This window comes from Musa acuminata, chromosome BXJ3-7, assembly GCF_036884655.1.
Source record: "Musa acuminata AAA Group cultivar baxijiao chromosome BXJ3-7, Cavendish_Baxijiao_AAA, whole genome shotgun sequence".
In the NCBI taxonomy this organism is placed as follows: domain Eukaryota; kingdom Viridiplantae; phylum Streptophyta; class Magnoliopsida; order Zingiberales; family Musaceae; genus Musa; species Musa acuminata.
In genome coordinates, this window is record NC_088355.1 from 42,230,564 (window position 1) to 42,257,398 (window position 26,835).

The following is a 26,835-nucleotide window of genomic DNA, read 5'->3' on the forward strand; positions in this document are numbered from 1 at the left end:
AAGGACAGAGACCCCATCCCCTAATAACTCCATGGCACCACAGCTGCAAAAGGAGCGTGCATGGGATCTCGGGAACTCACCGAGTCACAGACTCGGTCAAGTATCTTCGCGGTCGTAACATGGACCATGGACGTCGAGCCCACGTGGCCTGGGCCACCTCTGAGTGGTCCACGTCGGCTGCGCGCATCGATATCTCCCACCCTCGTCAGCTTTAGTGGTGCCACCAATGCCTTTTATCGACCTCAAAAGTTCTCTTTGTGCTCTCTCTCTCTCTCTCTCTCTCTCTCTCTAATATTTCTTTCTGTTTGCCTTTATGCCATGACAGCATGAAGAAGAGAGAGACGAGCTTCTCCAAGTGGTGGCTTGGGGCCATGCAGCAGGAGAATGTTGCTGCTATTTAAGATACACTGAGTGGAAAGGGACTGACTAGGGACGATGTTGGCTCGAAAGCACTAAGAATAGGAAAAAGAGAAGGGAGGAAGAAAGAAGGAAGAGCATGAAAAGATGTGAATCATCTGATTGCTTGGCACAATCATATACAAAAGTGTACGTCGGCTGATGTTGATTGGCAATCACATTAAGGAAGCAATCTAATTATTTCTTTGGTTATAAAAGATGAAGCTCGTTCTCACATAATTTATTAGATGCTGAAATCTCTCGAAAATATGATTAAGAAGAACACAATAGTAGTAAGCCTTTATCGAAGTAAGTTGTTCTTTACATCTCATAAATTGCATCTCAATATCCACAGGCATTCCAATGGTCAATTGTCATCTATGGTAGGTCAGCTTTGTCTCACCGATCTATCACTATCGTCGGTGAATTTGAACCCAAAGCAATAAGAGACATTCACATAAGACAATTAGAGATTAGTAATGTTATAAAAACAATAACAAAATATAAGGTCATAACTATTTGTTTCGTTGTTGTCCGAAGATTTTGAAATTTTTTTCGAAAAGATGATGGACATCAATAAATCATAGATCGTGGATGATATGGGAGAAGATACGAGATAATAATAACTAAAGCACTCGATATATATATATATATATATATATATATATATATATATATATATATATATATATATATATATATATATATATATATATATATATATATATATATATATATTTTTTTTTTTTTTTGGGTCTCATTTCTCTTTTCTTGAAATATCAATGCATTGCATTTAGCTCACAAGGTGAAAAGAAGATTTTGAACTCAAAATTTTATTAAATTAATGTACAATCAAAATTTATAATTTAATATCCCAACATGCAGATGATATACAAAAACAACATAATCTTACCATCTAATGGTTGATGGGTGTGCTTATCATGTTGTTGGACCTGCCACGACCTAGCCTTTCTTGCTAAAGGGGTCTCGGCACGTTTGATCGAGTGCATATCACGATCACAATGATACCATGTCGAGAAGGGTGAGATCAATAGGATTGCCGCATAATTATGGTTAAATCACTTAAGCATCCCCGCTTAGGTTCAGCTCAATGATTCATAGGGCTTCATAAATGCCATTGTCGACTTCATCCGATAGGTTTAGTGACACAGTGAATGTGATCCATGCACAATCATCCTTTTTGGGACTGTGTTATTTAGTGGATTGTCCATCGTTGAATATTTTTGAAATAACATCTGATAAACTTTTAGAGACAGAGTTTCAGGAAGCACTCGAAGTATAAGTTTGGATCTTTCAAGAATATTAATGAAGGAAGGTTATTTACAACAATTTTTATTATATATATTGTTCTCATTTGGGTTATCCGAACTATTTAATTAGGAAATAAGGTTAACACTTTGATCCACAATAAACTCCTTCTTAGCCCCAAACTAAGGGATGCACAAATGAGTCCATGAGATCAACATCATATCTGATGAATCGTACTTGTGAGTTGGAAATAGCTTTTGAGACCATTGAGAAACACCTACCTTCTCCCCTCTGAGACCAGGTGGATCTCGTGCACCTTGATGGATCAATCCAAACTCCAGAAATAATTCTGCCCTTAAAATATGATGAGGGGACAAGACTAGAAACACAAGCCATTGACATGACATGATTGACATATTGGATATCAGGGGAGACCAAAAAAAAAGAAGAAGGAAAGAAAAGATCCTCCACACAGATTATTCCATGAATGAGTATTAGAAAAAGGAGGGACAAAGTCAGCTTCAACTTTCTCCATCAATGGGAGAGGAGGTTGAATCATGGAGCCAAAGGGGTTGGTGAGAAGGAGCCTTGGAAACTAAGTAAAGAAGTGGGAACCATGTAAAATATTGAGGTGTGTTGGCATATGTCTTCATGGATGCTAGGGTTGGACACAGCATGAAGCCACAAAGTTGTTGAGGACAAAAAGGCAGTAGGTGAGATGGTGAGACCACTTTTTATTCACAAGCAAACAAGCTTTTAGGATATGATTCTTGATTCCAAGTTATCATCACAAGAGAGAGATAGAGAGAAAGAGAATATTAATCAAATAGCATGATAGAATGGGTAAGGAGAATTGTCCAAGGTTCTAGATGAGTACCTTCCACCCAATTCTAGCTTCAAGAATGGGGGAAGGAGTCACTAAGTCAATGGTTGTGACAAGCCAATTGTCCTAAGCTTTTACTTTGCATTGAGACACAAGTGGAATTTGGTGCCTCCTCTTCCTTTCATGTTTGAAATTGATGTTTCCTTGAACTATATATACTCTGACATTTTGATTCTCCCTTGTTATCCACTTACTTACTCTTACAAAATGTCATCTCTTCCATTTGCTACATTATAAGGTAGTAAAGTGAATTTTGATTGATGTTCAGTGTATCTTTAAATATCTTAAAATTATTGGGCAATAAATAGAAATAAAATTGATTTATGTATGTTAATTTTTTAAAGTATAAACGATGAAATATAAGATTTGATCCCAAAACCTTCTCGATATTGTTTTAAAGTATTTACCGATTAAACTAGTTATCGAATGAAGATCTAAACTCTCAACCCTTATCAAGCAAATGTAATACACTATCAGTTCATCAATTTATTTATGTTTAAATTTGTTGCTCAAATAATTCTTTTAGGTGTAAAATTATTGAATAAAATTTTAAACCCTTAACTCTTAATTTATGTGTCAATTTATTCAATACGATTTTATGTCCTCAGATGTTATATATCTATCACGAAAAGATCAATATTTTAGATATAAAAGTATATATATTATAGATGGTCTTAAAATCTTAACCTTTTGGACACATAATAATATTTTTTGGTATAAAAATTTATAGGTATATATTAATTTGATTGAACTTTAAGTAATAAAAAAGAATTAAACACATGAGCATATGTTTTACATACAGCAACTTAGTTTTGTTTCCAGCTTTTAACGGCAAAGAAGCATAGGATCCGAGAAGACTGGAGTTGAACAGTGAGGGAGGCACGCAGCAGAAGAGACAGCCTGCGAAAAGTCTGCTGCATCCGATCGCAGATGTGAGACCAATGGCATGAAACCATAGCAGCTCTCTTCCCACTGCACCAAGGAAGACCCTCCCTCCACTTGTCTCTCTGCTGTCTGCTTCCCTTTTCTTCCCCTCCTCCTCCTCCTCCTCCTCCCCCTCATCTCTCTCTCTCTCTCTCTCTCTCTCTCTCTCAGGTGATGATGCTGTTGCAGCTCCTACAACATCTTTCGCCATGGCTTGCTTCCGCACACTCGCACACGCACCATTTTTCGCATCCTTTGAATCGATACATGTTTGTAAATGACAAGAACATGATCTCTTGGAAGCACGGTGTTAGGGACACACAGGTGATAGGATGTTACTACCCGAGTTGGACGCTTCACCCGACGACAGCGACAGATGAAAGATGAATCTGACGCTTCTCTTTCTTCTGTCTTCTAACACATCACGAGTTAACTCGTGCGCTAAGCAACTCGATCGGTGAATCATATAATTACGTCCAAGGCCAAAGACGTGAATGCTTCTCTCTTTTCTATCACTTCTCCTCGGGAGAGAGTTCGAAGCGCCAAAGAGGTCAAGGTGACAAGTGCTGACACGGTGGGATACATCATCGTTCAAGCCTTGCTCGGGAATCTCTCCGTCTTAGGAACTCATGACATTTCCAACGGCGCTAGTAGCAGCAGCACCGAGCGTGGTGATGGTGACAAGTTGTCGTCTCCATCACGAGGATCATGGTGAAGAAGATTTCTTGAGGGTAACGATGCTTGTTTACGAACCTATTTGTGAAGGTCCCACGATCAGGTCATGGATGGCTCGTTCGACTTAAATATCCGACACAACCGAAGAAATGGTCATCATCCATACGTTTTCATATGAATTATTTAATATAAGCATGATTTGACTATTATTATTATTATTTGAATAATCAACATTTGATATATCAAATCCGATCAATATCATGTAGATATGACGGCATAGCAAAGAGATATATATATTCCATCGATTGCTTCTTCTCCTTCCTATCAGTTGTCATTCCAAACCATTAAATAAACATTATCTGATTGCTAGACAATAATGCTCCGATGTAAGTTTTACAATAGGAAGATGAATGAATACAAAGATCATGCGTACTCAAAAAAATCTCTCTAGTACGATAGTACTCGAAAAATGGATGAAATAGAATCAATTTCACGAAGAAGCTTAATCGACGATCATCGGCAAAATTATGTATATATATCTTTGGAGGAAAACAAATATACGCAAATAATGGAGGTGTCGACATTGGGGTCCACAAGGGGCGTGATTGGCTCGTGTGAGCCAGGGAAGCGTGGGGACCAACACTTTCCTTCCGTGACGAAGCCGGCAAATGGCGTCGTAATCCCCGTGGGCCCCGCTGCCACGCCCGTCCCGTTTCTCCAATGTAGCTATCCGAGTCCGGGCCCACACTGCGCCGTTATGTCGCGTCCTCGACCGCCGTCATCTCCCCGTTTTCCGGACGAGGCGAAATAGACGAAAAGTGCCAAAAATAAAAAAGGCCACCCGACGTTAGGCGGCAGTTGGTCGCCATCCCGTCGACACGTGTCGCGTCGGCGGTCGCACGAGGGGGCTCCCCCCCAATCACGGGGAGACTGTCCTCCTCCCGTCACGTGCGACCCTCTATCCGCAGCCGTTCATCTTAATTGATCTAAAATTGCTTACATGTAAGGTTCAAATCATAGATTTGCGCTTCGAAATCTAAGAAAGTTGTCGGTCATCTTTGATGCAAATGTGATGCAGGAGATCGCACACGTAGGAGGTGGATTTGAGACAGCTTACTCGTTGACCTTAATTATTGTAGCATGTCAATTATACATGAATATGTGTAGTACTCCACACATCATCGATCACCGCTCACGAATTTTGATGATTGAAAAGTGAAAGTCGAATACATTGAAGCATGGAAAAGAAATTGAAATATGATGGTTATGGGCAATCGAAGGCCTTGTGGCTGGCCATGAGTCGAAGTGGGCATGAGACATCATCCACATCTTGACAGGTACGGGGAATCATGCATGTTGCACGAGATTAAGGGGATGAAAGAGATGGTGATGATGATGTTAAGGTAGTGGGTGGTTTGCTAGTGCAATTATGGCCCTCCCTTAGCTGGTTGGCTCTAAATTAGAACACCAACTGGTGAGGCTCACGTGACATCAGCCCCCTAAAAGTGCACCACCAAGGGCTTATGGATCCAAAACCCGCATCCGCAATCTTGTGCTGGGACTAGAGTCGGATGCTATATATCGGATCCTATCGAAACCGTAGCCGCACCCGCTACGCGTGACCGACAAAATACATGTCCACCATCAACCACATATTTGGGACCACCTCTATCCACCGTTGGATCAAAATCGAACGATCTAAATTGGGAGGATCTTCTGCTTTATGCTGGGCCTCGAATGCCAGAAGTGGAATGACATGAATGCCAATGGTGGCATTGAGCTTTAGTTTAAACGCACCCCCCCCCCCCCCCCCCCCCAACCCTCACCCTCACCCCCACCCCGACCGAGTCAACCTACAAACCAATGCAGCAAAGGAGACTTATTGGCAGTGTTTTGGTGGTTGTATAGAGAGCTGGTGTGCAGATTCCATAAAAGAAAGGAGTAGGCAGCCACCATAGCAATTCTAATGGAGTGTCAAGGCTGGGTCTTATCATTAGAGTATGAACATGGGGCTCCGTTGGTCATTGGCCATTTAGGTTGGGAGTCGATTTGGAGCATACTAGTATAAGGAGAGGAGAAAGAGGAACAGCGACCTCCATTATTTTCTTTCTTTCTTGCATTATAATACTCCTCTTTCCTTTCGGAAGGCGATTGTAGGGGGAGGAGAGCGGGGAGGGGGGAAGAGATAGAGAGGAGGGAGACAGGGAGAGACAAGGATGGAAGCGCCTTGGAAGAGGTTTTCAACTCAGCTGGAAGATAACGATGTCTTCATGCCCTAAAGCTCATCCACCCTTCGAGACCATCTGTAGTAAGAATCTACACATCCCCAGCAACCATTACGCGAACACAGAGAAAAAAATGAGGAAGCACGAAAGAAGAAAATAAAATGATATTAAAGATTATTATTGCCTAAGTTATTCCGTCTTTTCTTTCGTGTTCTTGGATTTCTTGTTTTGATCGCTCCATGGCCTCCCTACGTGCAGGTAGCTTGACGTGAATCAATTGGACCGCCATGATGATGATGAGGAAAGAGAGGCCAGCATGGGAATAGCGACGCAGCCCTCTCAGCTCACCTTCGCCTACCTCAGTCCACCATCCAAGACCCTCGGGGGAACGCAAGCCGGGCCTAGTTCTCCGGCGTCTATGTCCCAGGGGTTCCACCAAGGCATCTTCAGCTTCCCCGAGGGCTTCGACCGCTCCGCGAACCGAGAACAGCAGCAGAACCACCACGTCGCGCAGCAAAGTAGGAGGGACAAGCTACGGGTGCAAGGCTTTGATGCCGCCGGACACCCGCTAGTCCCGATCGACGAGCACGGCGAGGAGGCAAGCATATACGGGTCCACCGCTGTCGGTGCCGGCAACATGTTGTCGGATATGTTCAGTTTCCCGGCGGCCGGACTGACGGCGGTCGACCTGCACGCTAACCAGATCTCAGGTGGCTTTCATCTACCGCCGAGGCCAGCGGCCACGGCAGGAGGCTTCACCGGGGACTGGTACGGTCCAACCCGACAAGGCAACCAGCAGCAGCATTCGGTGACAGCTTTGAACGCCGACTCTGCTGCCGCGATGCAGCTTTTTCTCATGAACCCTCTGTTGCAGCCGCCGCCGCCACAGCAGCAGCGGCAGAATTCTCCGTCTCCGCCTCCACCAGCTCACCAACAAGCCTTCCAATCCTTTGGAGACGCTCCCTTTGGCGGAAGAGTGGCAGAAGGCCAAGGACTCTCGTTGTCGCTCTCTTCATCCCTGCAACAGTTGGAGATGGCCAAAGCGGACGAGCTAAGGTTTAGAGAAGGGGTGCTGTACTTCAATAACCAGCAGCAACAGCACTCCACGTTACATTTGCAAGGCCAGGTTCCTGGACACGGTCAGCAATCGCACATGGGCTACGGCAGCATGGGACTGGTGAACGTGTTGAGGAACTCCAAGTACGCAAAGCCGGGGCAGGAGCTCCTGGAGGAGTTCTGCAGCGTGGGGAAGGGACAGCTAAAAGGAAGTAAAGCAGGGAGGCACCGTGGTGGCTCATCCAACCCTAACTGCAACCCTACCGGTGGCGGTGGCAGCGGAGGCGCTTCCAGTTCGGCCGCTGCATCTTCATCCTCCAAAGATGTTCCTCCCTTGGCTCCTGCTGACAGATTTGAGCACCAGAGAAAGAAGGCCAAGCTCATCTCCATGCTCGACGAGGCATGTATTAGTCTATATATTTCCGTGCTTTCTTTACTTCACTTAATTACAGGAATCACTCATGTCTCCTCCTTTACATATACATTTCTTTCGGTCCTTAGCAGCCCACTAAAGTGGCCGAGATGATTCTCAGGTCAATTTTGACAAGATTTATTTCTCCTAGTGGTGGTTGTACTTTGCATATATCTATACACAAAGGTGGGGTAGATAACCATTATAGGCATTCTTTCAAGAAGAAGCCACAGCATTTGATTTGGTGAAATAGTTGTCTCTACATGGCTTTACTCCTCTTCTTTGTTTCCTCACCTTGGGGCTCTCACAGATCGTTTGCTCGATGCTCGCACCAAGAGAATGCTTGTGGCCTCAGCGGCACATCTATTTGCCATTCTTGCGTTCTCCTCTAAATGAATACATTCTTTGTAATTAAAATCACACACCTCTTTATTTAAACGTCAATGTTGCCTTCGGTTTTAAAAGTTAGATACGAATGGACATGGCCAAATTAACATAAAACTTAGTAAATGTCCCACAGTATGGTTTGATGAATACTTGATGGGTTGTCATTTCACTGTTTTTTATCCTCTACTTCAATCCTTCTCAGACACCACATCACAGGTTTGACTCTTGTAATATTATACAATTTGCAAGATGACAAATGAATTGAACGTGCTAGTTGTTAACTACCATAAGCTTTTTACTCAATATGTGGATGTTTTCAGTGGAATTCCTTTGGTAACTTTTTTTTAAGTTCGATCTGACCCTTGTAAACTCTTTATGCTTACAAAGAATATTCATATGTTAGAGCTCTCGTTGTTGTTCGAGACTCGAGAAGGAACCATCAGTGTGCAACTAATATCCGAAGTTATGAGATTCCTTCCTATGCATTTTTAAACTCATCTGATTTATTGGAGAATTACAAATTTGGGATCTGGTTCAAATGGCCTTCATCATGTGACACCACTACTTTTGATTGATAAAAAGCAACTATGGGTAACGTTTTTCAGGTCCACCAAGTCACCTGTCTGGTATATTTGCTTCTTAATTTTCCATATGTTTGAAGGAAGCTTAAAATTAGTTGTCTATCCACCTAGGTAGTGAATGCATTCCTTCTGTAAACAAGCATTAGTTGATAGATTCCTCTACAATTCTTTTTTTCTTTTCAGAAGATGACAATTTATATTCCTGTAACGTTGCAGAACTGAACAATATTTGTGTTGTTGACACTATTTTTTTAGTAATAACTCTCTTTCTCTTTCAGATATTGATGTGTCTTCCAAGGTGTGCACGTCTTAAGAGTATGTAGAAGTCTTATTCTATGTATTTATAAACTTCCAGCTCAGTTTTGTAATACTCACATGTTTCGAATTGATACTGACTCCAGCCATTGTTAGCTTCGGAATGGTAACTGGTGAACAGAAAAAGGAAGCTGAAAATGTTGGAGTATCTTGCTTTTCATGGCAGGAATTCGTTTTCATGGTAATTGTTACCTTTTTTTGAGTTAATATTCCTGCTGAAGTTACAGTCTGTTTCTTATATTTCAGACCTTGTCAGTGCTTGTTGTTGTGCAAGGAGCAGTTTGCACTTTCTTCAAGCTGAAATTATGAGTTACTTTTCTACCTAATCTTGATTACTCGAAACTATTTTACAGTAAAGCCTGTAGAAACTGTGGATCTGCTTCCCAACTTAAAAAAATGTTCTTCATATGCCCCTACTTCAAGAGGTTCCCAACTTCTATACTTTATAGGAAAATATTCTGATTTTTTATCTTGCTTGGTTATATGTTTGTGTTTATCCTTAGAAAACTACTTACATTCTTTCCAACTATTAAAAGTTATAGGAAAATATTTTGATTTTTTTTTATCTTGTTTGGTGATATGTTTGTGTTTCTCCTCAGAAAAGAAAAGCTACTTACAGGGTAATGCAAGCAGGGAAGCCAATTATACAAGACATATTGCAAATGTAGAAGCCTCATTTACACCAGTTTGATGAAAACTAATATCTTGTTCTTATAGGCAACTGTGAACTGCAAACTTCCACCTAAGAGAAAGGATGACATTTGCACAATAATGTACACCAGTGGGACAACTGGTGAGCCAAAAGGTGTGATATTGACAAACAAAGCGATCATAGCTGAGGTCATCAATAATGAACATCTGCTTCGTGAGACTGATAAAGTGGTAAGACCTCGGTTATCATCTTTCTGTTCTCTTTTTTTGTGAATTACCTGCCACTAAGACATGGCTCTATGATTTACATGTTTCATATTATTAATTGGTGGTACATTTTATATTCCTTTCTTAGTTTACAGAGGAAGATTCATACTTGTCGTTCCTTCCATTAGCACATGTCTTTGATCAGATAATGGAAATCTACTGCATCTATAAGGGTGCCTCCATTGGATTTTGGCAAGGGGTAGGGCCTATGTTACAGTCTCTTCCTATGAAAGCTATACCTGCGTCCAATTCCTACTTAAATACCTCCTCATAATTGAAGGATGTTAGGTATTTGATGGAGGACATCCAGGAACTAAAGCCTACAATATTTTGTGGTGTTCCTCGAGTTTATGACCGTATATATACAGGTATGATCCTCTTCTGATTTCCTATTCGGTCAGTCTTTGAACATACATACAATTTCTTTGTTCCTAAAGAATTTTGTGGACGAAAGGCATCAATCAGAAGATCTCATCTGGAGGACTGTTAGCAAGGATGTCGTTCCAGTTTGCTTATGTCTAGTACGTATAGTGCTCATTCCTATCTATTGTTTAGGATCTAGTTGCTTTGCCTAAAGCACATTTGTAAGTTACATTGTGCCTTTTTGTCAGCAAGTTGCAGAAACTGAGGAGAGGGTTCAAACAAGATGAAGCATCGCCGTCCATCGACCGTCTAATCTTCAACAAAGTTGGCATCTACTTCAATCTCCCCGTTTAATTATTTGTTTTTCCAACCATGCCTCGATCATACTTGCTCAATCGTGATTATAGATCAGACAAGTCACAGGAGGCCGTGTGCGCATAATGATATCTGGAGCTGCACCATTGCCGAGGCATGTGGAAGAGTTTCTTAGAGTAACCACATGCAGTGTAGTCATACAAGGATATGGTAATCCATCTGTTGTGCTTTCTCAGCAAATGAATGATATGCTCATAAGCTTCAGAAATTTCCATGTTCAACAAGTAAAAGACCAACAAAAAGTGATGGTGATACGAACTCATGGCTCATATTCAGGTCTTACGGAAAGCTGTTCTGGGTGCTTCACTTCCATAGCAAATGTATTCTCCATGATGGGAACGGTTGGGGTTCCTGCTGCAACTATAGAGGCAAGACTTGAGTCAGTGTTGGAACTGGGGTATGATGCACTCTCAGATGTACCCCGAGGAGAGATTTGCTTGAGGGGGAACACATTGTTCTCTGGCTACCACAAGCGCGCAGACCTCTTAGATGAAGTTCTTGTGGATGGTTGGTTTCATACAGGTAAAGGTTCTACATGGCCATGTAGTTCGGAAACATGGTCTTGACATTTTGCTTGATTAAGTATTTGAATTGTGTAGGTGATATCGGAGAATGGCAACCCAATGGTGCAATGAAGATCATAGACAGAAAGAAGAACATCTTTAAATTGTCCCAAGGAGAATATGTTGCTGTGGAAGTCCTCGAAAACACATACATGCAGTGTCCTCTCGTCGCCTCGGTATCGTACAGAAGCTCTTCCTTCCATCTGTAGCTAAAATTAGATGGCAGTTGATCATTCTTGTGTGATGATGATATCTTTGTCCTGTAGGTTTGGGTCTACGGAAACAGCTTCGAGTCCTTTCTTGTGAGCGTCGTTGTTCCTGAGAAGAACTCATTAGAGGAATGGGCAGCAGCCAATAAGGCGAAAGGTAGCTTTGAACTGTTGTGCAAGCATCCTGAAGCAAGGAAGCACGTTCTCGAGGAGCTCAATTACACTGCTCGCAAACACCAAGTACGTCAACAGTCTATGAAATTTCCAACCAATTCATTCGACGAACATGCTAATCTGATTTGTTTGGCATCACTTTGCTTCAGCTAAAGGGATTCGAGATGTTGAAAGCAGTTCATCTTGAGCCAAGACCATTTGACATGGAGAGGGACCTCATCACTCCGACCTTCAAACTGAAGCGGCCGCAATTGCTCAAACATTTCAAGGTAAGCAGACACATTTATCAGTCCGAGTTTATGCCGATCTCCCTTTCCTACAAGTCCAGTTTTTCTCAATGAATTTGACTGATAATTTCAGGAATGCATTGATGGGCTTTACCGAGAAGCTAAAGTTCTCTAAATTGGACAAGTAGGCACTCGTATGCGACGCTCAACTTGAAATGCTTGCAAGTTCAATAATCAGTCATGGTAGGATCTCTCTTCCTACCATGTTTAGAAGCAATCATGAAGTGGAGGAATATAATTAAAAGAACAAAATAAGTATGTTTTTTGGGTATTCCTTTGTAATTGTTGCCTTGATACTCTTACAAGAAATTGCTTTATCATCAGCAAGTTTCTACGAATATGTTCTTTGTTTCCTCCTACAACAGAAATGAATGATGAACTACCAAGTCCATCTTTTTCTTGAATAAGAAGAGAGACTCGAAAAAGAATCAGGCTGGAAAATTTGCTCCAACAAATTGTTGCTGAAATCATGTTCTTCGGATCATTCCTTTGCCTTTATCAGAGACATGGCAGCTTATATCTTGTTCATTTTTGCTGTGCTGCATCGAGAGCTTGGAGAGGAGGAAAACGCAAGCTGAGGACACAAACACCGCTGCGGCAAAACAAGCCAAGTCCATCCCACTCGCCAGTCGAACGTTCTTGAACTTGTCCACCACTCCTGTTTGAAGAATCAGGAGAACTGCATGCCCGAGTCTGGATTTCGCATGCGACATCGACTGCATCTCCATGCTATCAGCAAGCTTCTGAAATGGTTTTTCCGCAGTGATTGTTAGTTAGGGTTCTGAGTACATGCACAAGAGCAAGAACGACTTCTGGTTCTACTAAACCTGACCTTGAGATTGAATGATCCAAAGCAGGATTTAGCTGTTTGCCACCCTCTTTTCTGCTTCATCTCTTCCGAGCTTGCAAACATGACGTACAAGCTTATTCCGAAAGTAAGCAGAGCAGTCCCCACGAGGAACATATCTGTGCATAGAATTCATGTTATGCTGGGATGAACGTCCCAAATGATCAGCGGCAGGTTATCGGGGACACGGCAAGGAGGAAGAAACTGTTACCTATGGCTTCCACAAGTGACCGTATGATTCCACCTTGATCCATGCCTGGCTGGAAATATTGGCAATATGATTCCAGAACAAAGAAGCAACCCTGCAAGGCACCGTAGTAACAGCAACATTCTATATCAGAAACCTCATAGATTCTCTGTCACTCGTGATTCGGAACACACAGGCTTAAATGATCACCTCGACGAAGCACAAGATTGAGCCTATGAGAGATCCTGCAACCGCGATCAGTGTGAAGGATCGGCAACCGGTGACTCCCTGCGGTAAGCAAGCATGAGTTTGGTGGCGGAGGAATGGAAGAGGATGCGTGAGGTGTACCTTTTCGATTAGGATCTCCGCAACAGTTCTCCAGTTCTTCACCCAGACTGCCCGTTTCGATGGGTCCAGGAGTCGGCGGGCCGCGTCGGCCAGTTCGGTTATCAGGGTGGAGAGATGTACGATCTCCATTCCTTCTGCAGACGAAGGCTTCTGCTTTGTGTCGGGCAAGACGACGGTGGCGTCGGACGCCGCCGCCACCTTCTTCCTCCCTTGGCAGCCTGCCAAGCGCTGCTTCTCTCCTCCCCTCCATGCAAATCTCGGAGGCGGAAGACGAGAGCAAGAGCTGGAAGAAGGAAGACGATCCGACCGAAGAGCTCTAGTGGTTCTCAGCAATCTGCTTGCTCCAGACATCCTTCTCTCTTCTCTCTCTCGACCTTCCCTACCTCGATTCTTCTCGGTACGAAGGCTTACAACTCTCCACACTAATCTCTCTCTCTCTCTCTCTCTCTCTCTCTCTCTCTATATATATATATATATATATATATATATAGACATACACACACGAAGAGATTTCTTTCAGAGGAAGATTCATGGAATATTGGAATCGGCATTGCGACAAGGAAGGCAATTCAAACTCGGTATATGCCGTTCGTACCGCTCGTGGGACCGAGAGCGCTCGGAGCCGGGCGTTTGGTTCAGAGGATCTTTTCCTGCGACGTCCGCGCCCGCGACTTCGAGGCTTCGCGTAGGGCAACAGGGGCCGCTCGTTCGGTCTCGCTACCTTGGGTCGCAAACCTGCGGGCTCTGCGTGAGGAAGCGGTGGCGTAAGCCTCGGCAATCCACGGACGGTGTGGAAACCGTGGCAGCAGCGTCTTCGGGTGGCTCTCTCCTGCGCCACAAGAACGTGCATGTGTGCTGGCTCGAGCAGTAAACGCAGGCCGTCGCTGCACATGAAACTTCACTACCTTGTTTGTGTCGTGACTCGGGGGGGTGCGATTCGAGGAGATCGGAGTTGCCGGCCTCGTTCATTGCATCCGGAGAAGAATCAACGCGTGCTTTGAAAAGTGGGTCCGGGAAGGGAAGGCTGCTCCAGAATTGTGTCACTCTTTCGTATGCTATACGTATTTTCACGCGGATGGAAGCCATTCAATTTGACTTCTATGGCGGTAATAAGGAGGTGTCACATTATTGAAAAATCTTGATTATTTATCAAAAATATCTTGAACTTCAATTTTATCTCTGTCACTTTAGCTTTACAAATAATAATAATAATAATAATAATGATAAATCTTTGTTATGAAAACATATGTATATAAATGAGTCCGCGACAGACGACACCAAAACCGTTCTTCGAACGATCAAGCGATCAGCATGATTCTTAAGGCAGGAAGAGCATGCTTTTAGATTCGTGCAACGACAATTAAACAAAAAAGAGTTACCTCACCGGTTCTGCCGGATCCAAACTGGACTCAGGGTTGTCGCAGTTGATCAAACTGGAAATTCTACTGGTATTATACTGCATTAACATGGCAGTAAATACATAACACAGAACTGGGACCTCATGTTACTCATGGGAGGCTGCAATGCACTTGTCCTGATGATTATTGCATGAGTTATATGTACATCTCAAAAGTAATAGACACTGTTTAAGGATTCACCTTCTCATAGGATGTAATTATGCTTTTCTCATAGTTTTGATACAGATTTGACATCATAAATAACCATTTGCTGGGAGGCCCCTATGCAACACAGCTTCTGTTTTCTGCACCAAAACATAATCAGCTTCAATATTAGACTCTTGTTTTCTTCTTATTTCGCATTGTTGAACATGCATTAGGTCTTTGATGAAGCCTTACAATCACAGATATGAGAGAAAATGAAAGGGGCATCACCATCATCAAATATGAGGAATACAGTTGGGCTCCCATTTAACCATCTCTCACACAATCGTACCTTGCTTTTACAGCCACTGGTTCAGCTTCAGTTTTTGTATTTCATCGTTTCCTTCTCAAATCCAATTGTTGGGAACTGCTTTGCATACTCCTCCACCTCATGACGGAGCTTTGCGATCTCAGATTGAATATTAGCATCCGTTTGAATGGTGGCTAGGAAGTCCTTCAGCTTTGATCCACCTAAATTTCATTTTAGAAAAGAAAGGAAAAAAGTAATCAATAGAGAGCTTATTTGATTTGTGGGTATATCAGTTCTGAAATAAAGCATAAACCCGAGATACAGAAGAAAACAAGATGAACATGTACGAACCTTTGGTTTCAGCCTTGGTCTTCAATGCCAATTTAACAGCAGTGTCAAAAAAGTGAGCAACTTTAGCGAAATCTTCTTCAACAAATCCTCTTGATGTAAGGGCTGGGGTTCCTGAATTAGCAGAAAAGGGCATGTAAGGAAAACAATCTACCAAGTGTCACTGTAGTTTAATTGATATCGTAATAAGCAGGTACCCATCCTGATGCCTCCAGGAACCATGGCAGACACATCACCAGGTACAGTATTCTTGTTAGCTGCAATGTGAACTAATTCCAGCACCTTTTCAACTCTAGACCCGTCAATTCCCTGTACATGGATTCAGAAACTTAAGATGACAATCCGTTCATGTAAAATAGTTGGTACTAGCCAACATCTAGGGTGGAAAATTATCTAAAACTGTTGGAAGCTATTATGTCCCTCGTTTTGAACAGAATTAGTGACCAAGCCTGAACAAGACTAAATAAACCATGATTCAAGGATTAGTCCATCTATATTGTTTGCTATTAAAAATTTATACAAAGATATAAAAGTATTCTGGCCCTTGCTAACATACTTGATGGTAATTTCTATAAATGCTGAAAATGTTGCACTAAATAGACATATTCATGTCCATCTTACCTTGTTCTTGAGATTTACCAAGACTAAATGGTTCTCTGTTCCGCCTGAAACAAGCTCATAGCCTTTCTCAATCAAGCACTGCAAAACATGTCACCATTTAGCAGTAGTTGATTTAAACCGACATAGAAGATAAGCTTGACTGGTAGGTAAGGTTAAAGCGAATTAAGTTTAATTGTGAACTGGTAAATGAATCGACAGATTAAGCAACAACAAAAATATTACTAGTCAAGCTCAAAAGAGAAGGTTAATCAGTTGATACAGATGGATCCCCGGGAATGAAATAAAGCATCACGAAAACCATACCTGAGCAAATCTTGCACAATTACTGAGTACTTGCTCTTGATAGGCCTTGTACTCTGGGGTGGTGGCCTGCAGTTGCATGATTGAAATAAGTCTATGACAATGAAATGCCATAATAAATTGTAAAAGGCTGACCAACCAACAACATATAGAACAGCAGAATACAATAACTCATGTTGTTTTAAGTATTCTGTTGTGGAAATCCTGAATGCTTGCTCCCCAATAAAGGAGCTTAATTTGCATAGTTACCAGCTCCCAATTGGTCGTCTATGTATGATAAGAAGCCCAAACTTTTCATAAGTGATCTTGACCAAAATTTGACATATAGACCTAGTGTGACCATGCACATGGATCAACATAACTAGTTGTACATATGACACCTTGTGAAGGGAAAAATGTCAAAACATATCCTTCTTGTAGCAACTAGTTTGCTGATTGCTAAACCTATGAACAGATCACATGATTTTCCTAACTAAATTAATGTTTCTGATTCCACTTTACTCTTTTAGGGCATGTTTTGGGTGAAGAGAAGAAAATTGGAGAGAACCCAACTGAATCCATGTGCCTTTGTCAAAAGAGTCAATCAAATTCACCCCTAAGAGCCTTTTTGTGTGTCTCTGAAATTGGAGAGATTTGGCGAGAGGAAGAAAGCGAGGATTCAAATATGATTTTTCCTTGGTTGCCCTTAATTCAACTGAAAGATTTTGAAAAGATTCTGAAACAAGCATAGACAAAATTACAAGATAATTAGTAAAACATCCCTTCCATTCTCTTGGTTTACCAAACTAAATAAGTACATTTCCTCTCTTTTCTCAACTCTAATTCCAAGCAGAGTAGGAGAAAGTAGGATTCTGTTCTCTTCTCTCCTAAGTCTTCTTTCCTCTTCCCTCCATAAGTTATTATCCGTACAGAGCCTTAAGTCTACAAAATGCTTCCCTGAATTTTCACAAATCAAATTAAAAGAAGGGAGAGAGAATGGTTTTGGAGAATGCATACCTGTTTGAGTGCAACAGCCAAGCCAGCAATGGTATGGTTGTGTGGACCACCTTGAAGTCCAGGGAAGACTGCTGCATTGATTTTCTCTTCAAAGTCATACATAACCTAACAATTTTATAAATACAACACTAGTTATTTTAATCCTATATTAAAAGTAGACCCTTTTTAAATTTGTTACCTATAACAATCAATAGTTGTGAAGGAACAACTTTCCACAACTCACCTCTTTCCCTTGTTTGTTGATCTCCTTCACTCCTTTCCTGAAAAATATCATGGCTCCACGTGGCCCACGGAGTGACTTGTGAGTTGTTGTTGTGACAACATCCGCATAATCAAATGGAGATGGAATAACACCACCGGCGACAAGTCCACTTATGTGTGCCATGTCTGCCAGAAGGATAGCTTTCTGCTTGTCACATACCTGTTAATGCCCAAAAAGTGAGAAACCAAAAGCAATATTCCATACAGAAGCTAAAACTCATGATGAAGATATCAAATTTTGTTGGTTAAATAGACTGGATAAGAGTCTACCTTCCTAATCCGTGCATAGTCATAAAGACGAGCATATGCACTTGCTCCAGCGACTATTAATTTTGGCCTGAATAATGTAGCACTTTTCTCGAGCTGCAGAGAAATATCTGATTAACTCAAGTATGGATGATTTTTTCTTGCAGCATATAACAAAAAAGAAACCAAGACTTAGATTTACATGAACAAGTTAACTTTAGGATCAAAGTCCTTTTCCTAATGTTAATCCAATTCACAAAGTAAAATTTTGGATCTTGGAAATGTCACAATATATCTGCAAATGATGTCGTTTTTTAAGCTCTTGACTTACATAATGTTGTATATCAAATGCACTAAAATCTGATCAATTTGCAGTGACATAAGCATGTTGCAAAGCAAAATGGGAGACCAGAAAGTAGAAAATTCACATAATTAGATATAGTAGCCACCTGGTCGTAATCAATGTATCCAGTACTCTCATTCAACCTATATGGCATTGTCTCAAAGAATATGGATACTGCAGAGATTTTCTTGGTATCAGTCTGCAAAAATCATACAGATAATAGAACCATTAGTTTTGAGTTTAAACAATAACATCATAGTAAATAAAACGCTAGCACACACAACTTCAACGAAAAGAAAAAACATAGTATATAGAGTCAAAAACTTCAATTTTAGAAGCCAACAAGCAGCACTGAACCTATGGTTGAAAAGAAACTAACAAGAAAGACTTTAAACAAAACCCAACAATTAAAAATATTAAACTGATGTAATGGTGCACCTAGATATTGTGTCCAGTTGCATATTAGATCGACCGTAAGCTCTGATCTCTATGCCATCAACTAATAGGTGTCATGGTTATTAAGTACAAAACAAGACTCAGTACATATATCTCATGAAGGTTTAGTGTCTAGGATAATAGGAGAACACAACCTAGGTCCAGGGCCATTCTTCCTTGTTCTTTGGTTAGCTAAGAGTTAACAGGGTGTGTATGTGTTGGATTAGTGTAAGTGATAACATTAAAACTTTTATTATCGGTGACAATATTCTTAGCAATCATATTTATTTTTTGGGATAAATTCAGGTACATACTAGAGACTTGTTCAACTACAACATAAAAAATACAAGACATTGGGAAACAGCTCATAATCATGGTTCAGACACTTCATTTGTGACAGTCTTAAAATCTGGCATTCTTTCCCTTAGCAAGAACGTCACTATGAATTCATTGACATAATAGAAAAGTAAGAATTTATTGAACCTTCATTTTCAATTTAACAAAGTCAAATAAATCCTACAACAACATGAAAATACAAAAAATGAAAGCAAATTCATACAATGCAATACTAGACACTAAAACAACAAGAGAACTTGAATATCCTGCTCACCTGGTAGCCATGAGAAAGATGTCCACCATGAGGCAGATCAAGAGCCATTATCCTCTCATGTGGCTTCAGGAGTGCAGTATATACTTGAAAATTAGCAGGTGATCCAGACAAAGACTGCACATTCACTGTAAGCATTGGCGCAATTTAGATGGACAGAACAAGACAAAGACGGAAGGACCTTACTTAAAACTTTAATACAAGAAGCTCTTGTAAAGGCAATATATACAACCTAATATGCAATTGAGATGTTAGGCATCTTTATATCAGAATCAAGATAAGAAAAGTACGGGCTCTAGACATGGCTGTAAATCCACCGTTCCTCCAAATTATTATTTTTCTTTGGTAAAAAGATTAGCTTTATAAAAGCTGAGTTAGCCTTCAATCATCAAAGAAAAAGAGACAACAAAGCTCATTTCACCATGATGCCCATATTTTATTTTACTATTTTATAATGCTTGATTTACTTCAAAGACAACATAGCCCACACGATTATGAGATATGTGATTTAACCACATGAGAATATAGAACAACATTGAATCATGACTAAATTCAAGCATTCATTACATTGAAACAGCATGTTCATATAAGTACAGCAAAGGCATCGATTTATAATAATTGATGATCATCCCAAAAGCTGTCAAGTTCTGAACACAACACCTGTAGGTGTCGGAGGGAAATAGATTTAAATACCAGTTGCCACCAACCACCCAAGAATGAACAGAAACCAGAGGTTGGTATTCTTTTATTCTTTACCAAAATAGCACAAGAGTGATGTCCATGTTACCTCCCCATTTTGCAGGATCCAAATGAAAAGCTTCAAGCGCACGCTTCTGACACAATGATTCTGCCATGTCGATATATCTGCAGCCAGAAAGGAAGATGAGTCTCGGCCACAAGTGACCACACACTCGAAAGAAAAACAATCACAAAAAATTTGGTATTTTGCTTTAATAGACACATCCATTGATTGCAACAGAACGTTCTTCACAAAGACAAGTGACCTAATCTTACTCGTTTCCACCATAGTATCTTGCACCGGGATACCCCTCACTGTATTTGTTAGTCATGACGGATCCAACCGCTTGCATCACCGACACAGACGTGAAATTCTCCGAAGGTATGAGCTCAAGCCCCTTCCATCACATTCAGAAAATATTTCCCGGTAGGATTCAATTTCATCTCAGATGACTCAGCAAAAGGAGGACGCCCTAGGAGTGAATGAGTGCCGAAAGGTAGTACCTTGCATTGCCTCGCCTTTTCGAGCTCAATGATATCCGCAATTTCCGGGTCGACGACCTCCAACGGGGCGTTCAGCTGCTTTGGCCACTGCGATTCATGAATATGCATCAGATAAGGGCTCAAAAACAGAGTTTTCGATAGCCCATGAGGCTCCGGAATCAAGAAATGATACATGTGGTCTTCACTAAACTACAGCATCAGTTACGCACCGAAACGCGAACCTCCTTCTCGTAGACGGCTTCACTCGGTAAGGAAGACTGAAACCAAAAGAACAAACAATAACGACGAGTCACGATTCAAAACGACTCAAGAATCAGTCCCACTAATTCTTTCGGAAGGATTAGTTGGAGAAAGGACCATATAGCAGAGAGAGGTCCGCAGGAAAGGCTGCGTCTTTGCGGCGGAGGAAGAGAGCCTACGGAGCGCCGACGCCATTGCCATCTCGCTCGCTCGGGAATGGAGGAATTCGCGGGGGAGAAGCGACTGGGTTGGAGGGAGGGGAGGCCGAGGAACCAAAGATATTGTTACCATAGAATACGAATTTTCATATAAACCCAATATATCTTTAAAATTACATAATAAACCCACCGAGGACTTAATTACATGTTTAATCTGATATATATATATATATATATATATATATATATATATATATATATATATATATATATATATATATATATATATATATATATATATATATATATATATATATATATATAATTAATTAATGGATTTCATATGTGTCTACGGTCAGACCAATGATCGATCGATCAAATGGTCTTTTATTAGATTAACGCTAGAAGGAGGGTTCGAGGCCTGCACCTCGGCTAAGCAAACTCGCTTCTAAGTCAAGCATCTTGGTTATGAGCTCTTGGATCCCCTACGAGAGGGACTCCTGATAAGGTAATTTAGTCTCACATTGGTTGAGTATGGGAACTAAGGACTCATGAGTCTGTCATGTCTCCTTAGGCGTCTTTTGGAGCTCACATGCTCCGAAAGGATAAAACCGTGTGAATACGCTCATCGTCCAAAACAAATAATTTTCTACGAGCCTACGGGTCATACCAATGATTAGTCGATCAAATGGTCCCTTATCACATTAGTACTAGAAGGAGGGCCTGAGGCTTGCATCTCGATCGAACAAACTCACTCTCGAACCGTGTACCTTGATTATGAGCCCTTCACTCCCTGAGAGTACTGAAAAGACCATTTAATCCAACGTTGAGGAGTAGCCGCCCATCATTGTCAAAGTAAGAGCACGCGACACGAATGTTTCACATTAACCATTCATGTTAGAAAAGAAAAAGAACTATAATTGAGGGGATTATTAAGGTGAGGGTTGTGTCTGGATTGGTGACTTGATCCAAACCGGTGCTGCTCCACTCGTGCCCTATCTTGTCCCTGACCACAAACCAGACGAGAAGTGTGCAGTAGCCAATCCTCGGTTTCCATCTTATCTAACTCAGATGCATGGCTAGGAAACCGAATCGAGTGCTTCGTAGTGATATTACTGTTTTATTTTCTTTTTCTTTTTTGAGACTTTTATATATTTAGTTCGAAGTTTGTGCATTTACCCTTATAAATTCTAATATAGCATTTATGTTCCATTAAATATTTCGATGTATCCCTCTTGTTAATCTCCATCTCGATAATTTACATTAATCATTTTTAATTATGAGAAAACGTCAGATTGATATATATTTGTATAACAAAAATAATTTTAATGTTATCAATGTTATAATATTTTTTTCAAGGATAATATTATTTTTTTGTCACTTACCTTTCGGTAAAAAAATAAAACTTAACTAATCGAAAAATAATAATATTTCTGATAGACAAAGTTTTTTCTTTCGAAGTAAATATTTCTTTTTTAACTAAAATCGGATTATCGTAACACAAAAAAAAAAAAAAAAACAGTTCTTGCCATGGCTCCAAGATCTCCTATAAATTTAGATCTAGAGGGATTAATTCACTGATTTGGAGTGATAAAGATAATTTTTTATTATTTCTTTGAAATTAACATATAAAACTGAGAAATAAGCCCAATGATGACTGTCATGCTCAATATGATCCATTTAAAGTTACAGATCTCTAATCTTAAGCTCTTCCTCCTCATTCTGAGAAGTGTCATGTTCTGTGTTTATGCAAAGCAGACACAAGGCAAATGAGATTCATCAAGCAATGGCCTCATAAAGAAATATCCATCACAACTTAGTAATAGATTACAAGATACATGCACAACATTATGTCCTTGAAAACCTTGTGGAGGACAGCAAACTTGAGGTTTCTTGTGATGCTCGTAGAACTGTGTCATATATGGAAATCTTTAGGAGCTTAGTTAGGCTTAAAGAACTTGAGCTTGAGCCCGCTGTTCACCATGCTCCAAACACCTCCCATGGAGAAGGCTAAGCTGAAAGCTATGCCCATGATGCCAAGGCTCCAGTTAAGATACCAGTTGAAGCTAAATCTTTCAGGCTTCTTGATGCGAATCCACATGAAACAAGGGTAAGCAAAGGTGACAGGGAGAGTGAGACCACCCAAGAGGCCTGCAAGGCTGGAGAGGAAAGGAAGTGCTACTCCAATGAAGAATGAGATAAAGCCATAGAAGACTCGGAAGCCGGATCGGACCCAAACCGAGCAGGGTCGATTTGTTCTGCTGGTATAACCTGCTTCGAAGCTGTCAAACACAGGCATGGAGTATATCTGGAAGCTACTGAGGCAATTGAACACAACCAGGAGAAAAGTTGTTGCCAGAAGCCCCCTGGGGATGTCATGGCTGTGAAATGCGTAAAGAGCATTCAGCATTCCTCCTGCTGGCATCTGCAAAGATATAATCAACATGTGAGATGCATACACATGGATGAGTCCGCGAGAGAGCTAACTATAAGCATAATCCATAAGATCCTTCGAGGAACAGGTGGTGATAGGCATCACATATACTTGTCAAGGTATCATGGACTGCTGCTATACTTACAAGGTCACCATACGCCCAGAAGCCTCCAATGGCAATAGGAAATAAGCACATGGCTATCAGAAGATAAGCAACCTTAGCTCCCCTCCACATTGGAACATGTGCTGGATGTTTAAAGGTCGATGGCATCGTTGCCTGGAGATCAAAAAGCAGCAACAGTTCATTATCAAATCAAAAGAGGTGAACATAAACAATCTGAACCTTTTTCGGTCTCATACTGTTATCATGAAAATGCCTGTAGCTATCTCATTCAGCAGTTGAAGCTGAGTTCAGGAAGATAACTATTTGAGATCAGGAAATGAATACCTGAATTTCTAATGCGAGATTGTGTCCTCTGAACGCAAATGCTATAATGCCAAGGGCATTTAAGATTGAAAAAGCTGCTGCACCGAAAGAAGGTGATGCCATTGGCTGATAAGAGATGGAAGATGGTCTTTCTTGGCTGACAGAGAGAAGCCAAGCCATAGTAGCATAAGTGATTGCTGTTACTGCTCCAATAAGTGAGAGCCCAGCAATGGAATTGAGGTTTGGGAGCTGAGACAGGACAATGCACAAGATTGTAAACACGAGATACCACTCGACAGTTGAAAGTGGGTTTGATGAACAAAGGGGTCCGCAGACTATCTGGAAAAACATCTTCATGGTTTCCCCTCCGATCAGAATCAATGCCGTTGCAGTCCCTGCCGATAAGTAAACTGTTGGGAATAAAGCGAGCCAGACACCTAACCTTTCTCCTGGAAGAAGACAAAGATAATGCGCTCATTACAAGTGGAAAAACCAGGTTCTCTAGGAAGTTCTGGTATATACATGCTCAATTTTTCATGGATTCTATTTGTGGCTTGCGATATCGATATTGATAAACATCTCCATCCTTAGTTGGATTTCAAAAATTTACATTTTTGCAGGACACACTGCCATCTCTTCCTCAATGTGGTTTAGGTACTTTTCGACAAGGCACAATGTGATAGCAATGGAAGAGAAAGTTCATTGCTTGGCAAAAAGAGCTCCAAGAGACAGAAAGGAATGTGCTGCTTATAACAGCATAATTCGTAATTCCAAACATCATTGCTACCACACAATGAAAAAGATATTAATATTATTAACCACTCTTCATCATATTAACTCAATGCTTGAAATATATACAAAAGAATTGCATCATCACAAAATTACTTTTTCAAAGGTGGCTCTTAAATGAGTAGCTAAGCAAAGTTACATTATTTTGATCATTGATAAAATGCAGTTTGAGAACTGCACAAATATTTATTATTAGATCAATACAAAAGTATTTCCTCCACTTTGATGAATGAAATACTTCAAGACAATTATTTTATCCAATTTAGGATATCTAAAAGTACAATTCTCGATAAGAAAAGAACAAGTTTTATTTTCAGTTTTATAGAGAAATGAACAGAAATTTGGGTGTAGCAAGAAATCGGCATGCTAAAAGGACAGCCAGAAATTTCCTACACTAGTGTGCAATCTTAGCTGATCACAATCATGGAGGCAAATGGTAACCTAATAACAAGGTTGGCATGTCTAAGAATCACAGACTGAACCAAGAATGAAGGAGAAGAGCAATCTTACCAAATGCAGCCTGCGCAAGCTCCACATATCTGTTGTATCTTCTTCCGGGCATGGCTTCATGTAGCTTGACGAGAATCCAGAGTGTGTAAAGTTGCCAGATGTAAGCAATGGTCAGAGCTACAATGCCCCAGCTCCTGAAGTCCAAGAAATGAAGCTTTACAATAGCATACAAAGAAAAATGTGACAACCAAGTTTATTCTTTTCATCATAACCTCTTCTGGTGAATAGCAGGTGTAAGGCTGCAAGCTTACCAGAAAATGGATTGCTAACTCTGCAATTATTTTAGTAATGTAATTCATGGTGTTATGAATTGCTGTACAACTAAGTTACTACCAACTTTAAGAAGGTCATTCTTCTCAACCAAAATCTATCAGGAGTTGCAGAAAGACACAAACAGAGGATCTGTAAACTTGAAACATCTGCAGACATTCACATTTCTCATTCCTCTGATAAGGCAAAGCTATTTAGACAACCTTGTGTCTCCATTTGCCAAGGAAATTACTTAGCAGCATAATAACTCTGCTCTATAGAACTCCTTGCTAAAGCTCTAGACTGATGATAAATCAGATAACTTCAGTTAAAAGCTTGGGCTGTGTAAGCAACTGCACAAGGTGATTTGAGGGTGACATAAAGCTAACTCAAAGGAATGTGACATCAAAACAACCAAAACATCATGATATCCGATTCTGGTGCATTCCATCGATCCATCGATCTCATTCGACTCGTGACAAATCTAAGCTGGTGACAAAGCGCAATCAGATTCAGAACCATCACATCCATCCCACAGTATATGTAGTAACTTTTTGCCGTTTACCAATTGCCATGTACATGAGCATGATGCTGAAGAGTATTATCACCGTGGGTTTTCGAAGCAGGCTTCGACCATTGTGGCCGATAATATGCTATGATGTTGTACTCTAAGCAACCAGTAAAGGAGAACCAAAAGAGATAATACAGTATTAAGCAGGTAGAGAGAAGGAAAGAGGAGGAAGAAGGTGACCATCCGAGGAAGGCGAAGGCGACGGGAAGGAGGAGGGCCTGGAAACCGATGCCGGCGTTGAGATTGTGGAAGGCAGCGTAGTGGGCGTTGCCGTTGCGGGACTCGGTGATGGGGAGCCAGGCATCCTGGGGGTTAAGCTTCGTCAGGTGGCCTACCTCCTCCAGGTATCCCCTCAGGTTCACCAGCACGCGCTTCATGGGCGTCCCCACCGCCGACGAGATGGACGGGCTCAGAAACCGCGGCGATATCATCGCCGGCGTCGGCGTCCACGACTTGGCCGAGTTGGAGCCGGCGGCCCCGGCCCCGGCTACTGACGCGCCACCCGGCGGTCGCGGCGACCGCAGGCCCGTCGGTGTCACAGTCTCCGGCGTCGAGACTCCCCGCGGGGTCGCCGGGATCGAGACCAGCTCCGACTCCAGCCCTGGCGCCACCCCCATTCCCCTTTCCTCCATCTGCTCTCTCATGCTCGCTCCCCCTGTGTGAGCTGTGAGAAGTGAGCCGAGGAGTGCGTCGAGTAACGAAGAAATGAACGAGGAAGCAGTCCATATTTATTGGTGTTTTCACCGTACTATAAAATGACTAAATTGTCCCTCCGATGTCCATATGGGTTTATCTAATCTCCCCAGGACCGCT

The 26,835-nt window shown here is 41.3% G+C and overlaps 5 protein-coding genes across 6 annotated transcripts; 2 read left to right on the forward strand and 3 right to left on the reverse strand.

Moving 5' to 3' along the window:
• Positions 1-6,316: 6,316 nt before the first annotated feature.
• On the forward strand, positions 6,317-7,990 carry LOC135643511 (BEL1-like homeodomain protein 4). Its single transcript, XM_065160551.1, has 2 exons — positions 6,317-6,455; positions 6,631-7,990. The coding sequence occupies exon 2, from the start codon at positions 6,689-6,691 to the stop codon at positions 7,952-7,954; it is 1,266 nt and encodes a 421-aa protein (XP_065016623.1). The 5' UTR covers positions 6,317-6,455; positions 6,631-6,688; the 3' UTR covers positions 7,955-7,990.
• Positions 7,991-8,607: 617 nt separating this feature from the next.
• On the forward strand, positions 8,608-12,344 carry LOC135643513 (probable CoA ligase CCL6). Its single transcript, XM_065160552.1, has 13 exons — positions 8,608-9,123; positions 9,210-9,304; positions 9,841-10,005; positions 10,130-10,240; positions 10,322-10,409; positions 10,496-10,562; positions 10,653-10,728; positions 10,812-10,929; positions 11,056-11,301; positions 11,379-11,518; positions 11,609-11,791; positions 11,875-11,994; positions 12,086-12,344. Exons 1-13 carry the CDS (start codon positions 9,093-9,095, stop codon positions 12,125-12,127), a joined length of 1,482 nt encoding a protein of 493 aa, XP_065016624.1. The 5' UTR covers positions 8,608-9,092; the 3' UTR covers positions 12,128-12,344.
• On the reverse strand, positions 12,251-13,832 carry LOC135643514 (uncharacterized). Of its 2 annotated transcripts, XM_065160554.1 has the most exons (5): positions 13,395-13,832; positions 13,257-13,334; positions 13,071-13,161; positions 12,845-12,978; positions 12,251-12,755 (listed from the first exon to the last, which is right to left on the reverse strand). In XM_065160554.1, the coding sequence occupies exons 1-5, from the start codon at positions 13,743-13,745 to the stop codon at positions 12,480-12,482; spliced, it is 930 nt and encodes a 309-aa protein (XP_065016626.1). In that variant the 5' UTR covers positions 13,746-13,832; the 3' UTR covers positions 12,251-12,479. The 2 variants fall into 2 exon arrangements, with proteins under 2 accessions (XP_065016626.1, XP_065016625.1); XM_065160553.1 differs by having other exon boundaries at positions 13,257-13,832.
• A 1,078-nt stretch (positions 13,833-14,910) lies between these two features.
• LOC135643561 (serine hydroxymethyltransferase, mitochondrial-like) lies at positions 14,911-21,160 on the reverse strand. Its single transcript, XM_065160652.1, has 16 exons — positions 21,002-21,160; positions 20,854-20,901; positions 20,645-20,731; positions 20,417-20,538; positions 20,190-20,266; positions 19,406-19,530; positions 18,467-18,559; positions 18,042-18,134; positions 17,734-17,931; positions 17,511-17,615; positions 16,518-16,583; positions 16,215-16,292; positions 15,791-15,902; positions 15,597-15,707; positions 15,288-15,466; positions 14,911-15,096 (listed from the first exon to the last, which is right to left on the reverse strand). The coding sequence occupies exons 1-15, from the start codon at positions 21,083-21,085 to the stop codon at positions 15,315-15,317; spliced, it is 1,551 nt and encodes a 516-aa protein (XP_065016724.1). The 5' UTR covers positions 21,086-21,160; the 3' UTR covers positions 14,911-15,096; positions 15,288-15,314.
• Positions 21,161-22,837: 1,677 nt separating this feature from the next.
• Positions 22,838-26,708, reverse strand: LOC135642367 (lysine histidine transporter-like 8). The gene is made up of 5 exons (XM_065158472.1): positions 26,203-26,708; positions 25,203-25,336; positions 23,925-24,352; positions 23,622-23,753; positions 22,838-23,467 (listed from the first exon to the last, which is right to left on the reverse strand). The coding sequence occupies exons 1-5, from the start codon at positions 26,664-26,666 to the stop codon at positions 22,982-22,984; spliced, it is 1,644 nt and encodes a 547-aa protein (XP_065014544.1). The 5' UTR covers positions 26,667-26,708; the 3' UTR covers positions 22,838-22,981.
• Between the last annotated feature and the right edge of the window lie 127 nt (positions 26,709-26,835).